This window comes from Ceratotherium simum, chromosome 18, assembly GCF_057802395.1.
Source record: "Ceratotherium simum simum isolate JZ-2026a chromosome 18, ASM5780239v1, whole genome shotgun sequence".
NCBI lineage: Eukaryota > Metazoa > Chordata > Mammalia > Perissodactyla > Rhinocerotidae > Ceratotherium > Ceratotherium simum.
This window is the reverse complement of record NC_141917.1, coordinates 57,760,586-57,768,744: the sequence shown is the minus strand read 5'-3', so window position 1 is coordinate 57,768,744 and position 8,159 is coordinate 57,760,586. Positions and strand designations below refer to the sequence as shown.

The following is an 8,159-nucleotide window of genomic DNA, read 5'->3' as shown; positions in this document are numbered from 1 at the left end:
CGGAGCTCCCTTGGCCTTGGCACCCTCCACCCAGGGCTGGGGCAGGGGCCTCGGCACCGCAGCCTCCAGCTGCACTGACTCTGTCCAGGACTGCTCAGTCACTTCCTGGCTGGTCCCCGTGTCCCCAGCTGTGTGACTAGATTAGGGCTCGCCACTCCAGGACGCGGCTGCTTGAGATCTGCTCTCCCACCACCCTCTTGGGGTCCTTCTGCTCCCAGACCTCCTGCCACTGTGGCCCAGGCCTGACCACACAGGAGCTCCCTAACCATCTAGAACCTCCAGTGCAGGGCTCCCCCAGGACAGGAGGGCTCGAGGCCTCTCTGAGGCCCAGAGGGGCACGCGAGGGTGGGGACTGTGTGCAGGAGACAGAAGGGACACTCTCCCCTCTGAGCCTCAGTTTCTTCATCCGCACAGTAGGCCCCCCATCTGAGTGTATGTGGCATCCCCACGGGGCGCCTGGGAGCAGGGACATGGAGGGGCCAGAGGAGGGAGGACCCCCCAGGAGGGTGGCTCAGGGAGCCCTCTGGCCTGGGCTGGCCTGGCCACCTCCCTCGGGCTCAATTGTGGCTGTGACCTCCCTCCCTGGTCACACCTGGGGCCCCAAATTGAGGGTGGGGCCAGGACAGGAATAGAAGAGGCTTCAAGAGCTGGGGATGGGCACCTCCCAGAGGGAGCTGCAGCCAGGCTCCCCTCAGACCCCTAAGGCAGCACGAGGCCAGCACTGGGGGCTCTGGCTGAGGACTGAGACCCCTCAGATACCCTCAGCAGACTGGAAAGTTACCTTCCCCTCTCGGCACCTCATTTTGCGCCTCCGTGGGGGACCATGCTGGGACATGGGTGAGGCAGCAATAAGACGGGGCAGCCCCCCAGAGGGCCCAGGGTGCTTGGGTCGCGGTGGGAGGGGTCACTCACCTGCTCTGACCTCTGACCTGGGGTGGCAGGGTTCTCGTCCTGCCCGCCAGAAAGGAGATGGGCAGAGGCTTCAGGAGGGGCTGTGAGCCCCAGAGAGGCGGGACCTGGAGGCCAGGCTGTCATGAGAATGGGGGCTGCAGATGTGACTGGCCAGTGGGAAGCGACCACTCGGCCCACAGAGGCTTCCTGGACTGGACAGGGGCTGGTGGAAGGGGCTGCAGCCTGGGACCTCATACCTGGTCTGGCTGGCCCAGCGCTTGGACCCATGAGGCACTCCTCCAGCCTGAGGGATCCCAGCCGCCAGGCCTCCCATAGGCTCGCTGGGGACAGCAGCTGGTTTATCTCACCAGGCCTTGTCCACTCCTCCACCGGCACTCAGGAAGCTGGGGGTGGGGGGGGTCCAACCAGGCAGGAAGCCCGAGGTCAGCCGGCCGCAGCCTAGAGCAGCTGGCGCCTAGCCCAGGCGGCATGCGGGCGCTCCTGCTGCTGTGGCCCCTGGCGTTGGGGCTCAGCCTGGACAATGACACCCAGACCCCCAATATCTACGATGAGGGCGGGAGTGTGGGGGAAAGTGATGGTGAGTGACCTCAGGCCCTGCTTTGGGACGGGGTGGGGGTGCCCAGAGCTGGTGAGGGTGAGACAGGGAACTGAGGGGCCCTCCAGCCCAGACCTGAGCCCACGGAGCTGGGGGCATCCATGTCCAGCTCTGCCCCACCAACTGGGGGGGGGGGGCTCCTGACAGCTGGGGCGGGACTGCAGCCCCTCAGGGGCGCCACCACCCACCTGGAGGGACCGGCTGAGGGCGGTGGGTACTCCTGGGCTCTGAGCACTTCCACCCCCTCCATCCCCCAGATGGCACAGTGGGGCCCTGGATGAAGCCCCAGGCGGCGACCCCTCACCTGCCCCACCCTCGCAGCTTCCCCGGCCAGCCCTGCGCCAACGACAGCGACACTCTGGAACTCCCGGACAGCTCTCGGGCGCTGCTGCTGGGCTGGGTGCCCACACGATTGGTGCCCACACTCTACGTGCTGGCCCTGGCGGTGGGGCTGCCCGCCAACGGGCTGGCGCTGTGGGTGCTGGCCACCCGGGTGCCTCGGCTGCCCTCCACCGTGCTGCTGATGAACCTGGCGGCTGCTGACCTGCTGCTGGGCCTAGTGCTGCCGCCTCGTGTCGCCTACTACCTGCGCGGCCAGCGCTGGCCCTTCGGCGAGGCCGCCTGCCGCCTGGCCACGGCAGCGCTCTACGGCCACATGTACGGCTCCGTGCTGCTGCTGGCCGCCGTCAGCCTGGACCGCTACCTGGCCGTCGTGCACCCGCTGCGGGCCCGCGCCCTGCGAGGCCGGGGCCTGGCCACCGGGCTCTGCGCGGCAGCCTGGCTGGTGGCGGCCAGCCTGGCACTGCCCCTGGCACTGCAGCAGCAGACCTTCCGGCTGTTGCACTCGGGCCACGTGCTCTGCCACGACGCACTGCCCGTCGGCGCCCAGGCCTCCTACTGGCGGCCCGCCTTCATCTGCCTAGCGGTGCTCGGCTGCTTCCTGCCCCTGACGGCCATGCTGCTGAGCTACGGGGCCACCCTGCACACGCTGGCCACCGGGGGCCGGCGCTACGGCCACGCGCTGAGGCTGACCGCGCTGGTGCTGGCCTCGGCCGTGGCCTTCTTCGCGCCCAGCAACGTGCTGCTGCTGCTGCACTACTCGGACCCGGGCCCCGAGGCCTGGGGGGACCTGTACGCCGCCTACATGCCCAGCCTGGCTCTCAGCACCCTCAACAGCTGCGTGGACCCCTTCATCTACTACTACGTGTCGGCAGAGTTCAGGGACAAGGTGCGGCAGGGGCTGCTCCGCCGAGCGCCAGGGCCCGCGACAGCCTCCAAGGAGAGGGGCGGCCCGGGGACGGGCACCCGGTCCTCCTCGCTCGTGTGATGGCCCCTTAGAAGGGGGAGCAAACGGGGAGGGAATCGTGCTGGGTTGGATAGGGTCCCCTCCCAATTCATGTCCACCGGGGACCTCCGAATGTGAGCTTGCTTGGAAATACGGTCTTTGCAGGTACTATTAGTTAAGACGAGGTCACACTGGAGGAGGGTGGGCCCCTAAATCCGCTATGACTGGTGTCCTTATAAGAAGAGGACACCGAGACACACACATGAAGACAGAGATCAAGTCAGGTACCACAAGCCAAGGAACCCCACAGACCACCAACAGCCCCCAGGAGCCAGGAGCGAGGCCTGGACGGACTTCCCCTCAGGGCCTTCAGAAGGAGCCAACCCTGCCCATAACTTGATCTGGATTTCTGGCCTCCAGAACTGTGAGACAATAAATTTCTGTTGTGTTAAGCCCCTGTATGTGGTACTTGGTTACGGCAGCCCCAGCAGACGAAGACAAGGGTTAAACAAGCAGATTCCCAGGCCCGGCCAACTGGAGGCAGGCGGACGGAGGCTCCCCCAGCCCTGCCTTGGGCCGGAGCCCGTGACGCTGCAGTTGACCAGCTCCCTCATGTCCAAGAGGGGACAAGGTGAGGCTGATACTGCCCTAGACCCGCCACAGGATTCCCCCAGGGGGATGCTCCAGCCCCCACCCCCAAGCGCCTGATGCTGGTTCCATGTGGCCCAGACAGCCTGGGGCCTGGTTCGTGGTCCTCGCTCCCAGAAGTCCAGATGACAGCTTTGGGCTGGGCTCCAGGGTTCGGGACATCTCCTGAGCAGCCACAGTGGAGACCCCCACTCTGCGCTCCAGTGCCTGCTGCAACGCATTGCTGGGAGCCACGGGGCTCAGCCTCCTACTGTCCCCCTGGCTGCAAGACATCACCTCCGCCCCCAAACCTGTGGTCTGACTCCTTTTCTCACTTGAATTAACATCCCCGCGGACCAGGAGGGTGGGCAACAAGAGGCTGGATAGTGCACCCAGGGTCGGGGGTGCAGCCTTGCGACCCCCAGCCCCAGCCGCCTGCAGCCTGCTCTGAACGAGTCAGGCGGCACCACATGGGGAAGGGCAGCTGCGGCCCCCAGCTCAACAGCCCTGCTGCTCCCCACCCTGGCCAGCAGGGAGGGCGGCGGTGTAGGGAGCCGCCGAGGCATCCCCTGTGGAGGGAGCCAGCCCCCCCAGAGGCAGAGGAGAGTGGGGGACATTCCTGAGCTCCCCACTGAGTTCGTGTCTCTGGTCTGGGGAAGAGCGAGTGGGCAGCCCCAGGACAGACACAGACACACACACGTACACGTGACCCTGGAGAGTGTGAATAAGATCAGTGGAGTGTGTCGATGTCAACAGCCTGGTGTGATGATGTACTCGAGTTTCTCCAAGATGCTACCCCAGGGGGAGGCCGGGTGAAGGGTACTGGGGCCTCTCTGTATGAGTATGATTTCTTACAAAAGCACGGGCATCTAGGATTATCCCAGGATGCTCCTCCCCGCTCCGCTCTGAAAGGCTGGGCTGTAGATGAAGGAACGGTGGTACGGGCGCCAGATGAGAGCTGGGGCTCCAGCCCTCCGCGCTGACCTTGGGCTCCCTGCCCACAGGAAGCCAAAGCCCTTCCTTGACGCTTGGAAACAAGCTTTTATTGTTTTATTACACCAGCGGCCGCTAGGGCGGTGAGCGGGCAGCAGGCCTCGGCAGAGGGAACTGTACCCCGTGGGCTGGCACAGGGCGCGGGAAGTGGCTAGAGCTGCACGCTGAGGATCCGCAGGCCGGGCAGCCCCCTCAGGGTCTCTGTGCTGTCCCCAGCGGAGGTCAGAGATGAGCAGCGCTGGCTGAAATCAATACCACCTTGGAGGGAGACGACAGGCAAGAGCAGGAGAGGGAACGGAAACAGGTGTCCTCCGAGGCTTACAAAAAGGAATCGGAGGACAGCTGGGAGGGTCCTCAGCAGGCAGGTCTGAGGCGGCACCTCTGCTGGGTCCTGGAGCTGGGGCGCCCTCCCAGGCTGCTGGGAGGAGGACGGTCCTCCGGGTGGGGCGCCAGGAGCTCAGGGGTCTAGGGGGTGAGGCCCGGGGGTCAGCCCAGATCGCAAGGCAGGAAGCTGAAGACTCGTGTGCCCGGAGCCCAGGGCTTCCCTGCAGGGCCTGGGCCATCAGGACCAAATGTTCAGGGATGCCTGGGGCGAGACAGGGGTGCAGGGACTGTAACAGTCCTGGGACAATTCGGGGTCCAGTTCGGGGGCTCAGTGGCCCACGTGCCTAAAGGGAGGCCAGGGCTCTGTATTTGGACAAAGGTGGCCTGTGTGGTTTGGAAGTTGTTGACAAGGCGATGGATGCTATGTCCTTATTCGGCCAGACGTTGTGTCCACTCAGCAAGAGGCCTTCCCAGAAATGTCCCTTTTCCGAGGAGCAGAATGTCAGGCTGTGGGGGTTGCTCTGGCCCAAGGAGGGATCGCCCGGCCCAGGGCTGGGGGTGGGGTGCCTGGAGCCCCAGCTGCAGCTGGGGAGGTGAGAGGAGGTGAGGGGCCCCCAGCCACCCCCATGCCCGCTGTCTCCCCAGGAGGCCCATCATCTGTCCAGGCAGGGCTCTGCCTTTCTGTTTATTGGGCTCATTTGGAGGCAGGGGTCACCTGCGGGGGGTCTGCTAGTCCAGCAGGCAGTCTAGGGAGCTCTCCCATCAGTGGCCCCCTTCCGGCCAGGTAGACAGGGACAGGACGCAGCCAGATCATGTCCTCCTGCTCAGAGCGTTAGGAAGAGAAGCCGCTCTGACTGATGGGGAGAGAAGAAAGGTGCCTGTGGGCTGCCCAGCCTGTGGGGGGGCCTGTGTGCCCTTCCCTGAATCACCTCCAGGTGGCTCAGCCTGCCTGCCTCCTCCCATGGAGACAGCAGAGCCCCACCCAGGGGTGGGGAGGGGGGGACACAACCCTGCCCTGCCCCTCAGGACCCTACCCACCCCAGCAAGGCCACAGAGACAGGATGGGGTGTTCACTTCTGGTAAGAAAGGAGCAGCTTGCGTGGGACCTCCAACCAAATGGAAAACCTATCTGTGAGCCTCAACCCAGCTGTAAAAAAGAAGGATCTGTGAAAATTAATAAAAGAAACCTTAATGAAATTGGGTCGAGAGGGCCTGTAGGGGGCGCTCTCACCACCATCACACACCATCAATTACACCAAACAGGAAGAGAGAACGCTTCCATCTTGAGCAGGAAGTAAAACTACTTAACTACTGAAGGAAGATTTCTCTCCCCACCCAGCAACAGCCCAGCCAATGGGAAACATCACAGCTCAGCCAATGAGAAATGCCGCAGCTCAGCCAATGAGACATGCCACAGCTCAGCCAGTGAGAAAGGCTGCAGCACAGCCAATGAGCAGTCATTGCCACCCTGAACTGTTACTTCCCCCCAATGGACTTTCCTTTAGAATAGCCCCTCCCTACTCCTTTTTTCTCTATAAAAGCAGCTCCCCTCATTTGTTATTCCAGACTTGCCTATGATTTGCCACAGCACACACATCCTGAATTGTAATTCTTTTGGCTATTCCCGAATAAACTCATTTTGAGATAAAATAACAGGTAAATTTGCTTTTTAAGTTGACAGAACTATCGACACACGCAACCACACAGATGGATTGAAAGAGAACGCAACTGAGAAAAAAGCCAATCTGAAGAGCTCACATACTATACGATTCCATTTACTTAGCATTCCTGAAATGACAAAGTTATAGAGAGGGAGAGCAGATGAGCAGTGGCCCAGGGCAGGGAGGTGGGGGAGCGATGTGGGTGTATAAAACGGCACCTTGAGGGATCCTTGAGTGACAGGCTGTTCTGTATCTTGACTATGGTTGTGTTACACAAATTTACATGAGGAGGAAAATGGCAGACTCAATTGCAAATGAGGCCATGTGAAAGTGGAGAAATATGAGGTGGATTGTAGCAGTCAATTTCCTCGTGTGACACTGTATTCCAAGTCTATAAGATGTTACCACTGGGGGAACTGGCTGAGGGGCACTTAAGATCTCTCTGTGTTATTTCTTACAACTGCATGTGAACCTACAGTTATCTCAAATTTAGAAATTTAACAAAAATCTCCCCCTCCAAAACGAAAACAAAAGCAGATCTCTTGGAAGGCACTGGAGATGGCTGGCAGATACTGGAGGGGTGGGCAACACTTGTTTAAAGCTGTACAGGGAGGGGTAAGGACCACAAACGGACATGTATGACTCCAAAGTTGCTACATTTTTGGTGAATGGGTACACTATTCATGCCAAGTAGACTGAAAAGTTTAAGGATGTGTATCGGCATCCCAAGAGCTGAATTAAAATGGACTTCTAAAAACTGACTTAATCCAAAAGGGGGCAGGAAGGAGGAACAGAAGGGACCAAATGAAACAAATATTGAAACAGTAGCCCTAAACCCATCACCTCCTCCTCTTCCCCATCACCTCCTCCCTCCTCCTCATCACCTCCCCCTCCTCTGCATCACCTCCTCCCTCCTCTCCGTGTCCTTCCTCCTCCTCTCACCTCCTCCCTCCTCCCCATTGCCTCCCCTCCTCTCCATCACTCCTCCCTCCTCCCCATCACCTCCCCACTCTCCATCACCTCCTCCCTCCTCCCCATCACCTCCCCCATCACCTCCTCCCTCCTCCCCATCACCTCCCCCTCCTCTCCATCACCTCCTCCCTCCTCCCCATCACCTTGCCCCTCTCCATCACCTCCTCCCTCCTCCCCATCACCTCCCCCTCCTCTCCATCACCTCCTCCCTCCTCCCCATCACCTTCCCCACAGTCCATCACCTCCTCCCTCCTCCCCATCACCTCCCCCTCTCCATCACCTCCTCCCTCCTCCCCATCATCTCCCCCTCCTCCCCATCACCTCCCCCTCCATCACCTCCTCCCTCCTCCCCATCACCTCCCCTCCTCCCCATCACCTCCCCACACTCCATCACCTCCTCCCTCCTCCCCATCACCTTCCCCACACTCCATCACCTCCTCCCTCCTCCCCATCACCTCCCCCCATCACCTCCTCCCTCCTCCCCATCACCTTTTTTCTCCTCTCCATCACCTCCTCCCATTATATGAATTATATTATTAATGATTATAATAATATATTAACATATTATATTAATATAATTAATAATTGTATTAAATGCCCATGGGCTGAACCTAGTGCATGGTGCAGGATGATGCACCCCTGAACCTCTGGGGCTTTGGGGGTGCTGGTGGAAAAGCATTCCTGCTGGGTTTGCTGAGTGGGGATGAAACCAGCCTTTGTCACTGATGACATGGGGTGGAGAGACCTTCCCTGAGGAAGGCAGGGCTCAGAAGACAGAGCATGAGGCATC

The 8,159-nt window shown here is 60.8% G+C and overlaps 1 protein-coding gene across 2 annotated transcripts; it reads left to right on the top strand.

Annotated features, from left to right (window-relative positions):
* The first annotated feature begins 1,284 nt into the window (after positions 1 to 1,284).
* On the top strand, positions 1,285 to 3,314 carry F2RL3 (F2R like thrombin or trypsin receptor 3). Of its 2 annotated transcripts, none has more exons than XM_087443636.1 (2): positions 1,285 to 1,483; positions 1,765 to 3,314. In XM_087443636.1, exons 1-2 carry the CDS (start codon positions 1,381 to 1,383, stop codon positions 2,832 to 2,834), a joined length of 1,173 nt encoding a protein of 390 aa, XP_087299762.1. In that variant the 5' UTR covers positions 1,285 to 1,380; the 3' UTR covers positions 2,835 to 3,314. The 2 variants fall into 2 exon arrangements, with proteins under 2 accessions (XP_087299762.1, XP_087299761.1); XM_087443635.1 differs by having other exon boundaries at positions 1,285 to 1,489.
* The last annotated feature ends 4,845 nt before the right edge of the window (positions 3,315 to 8,159 follow it).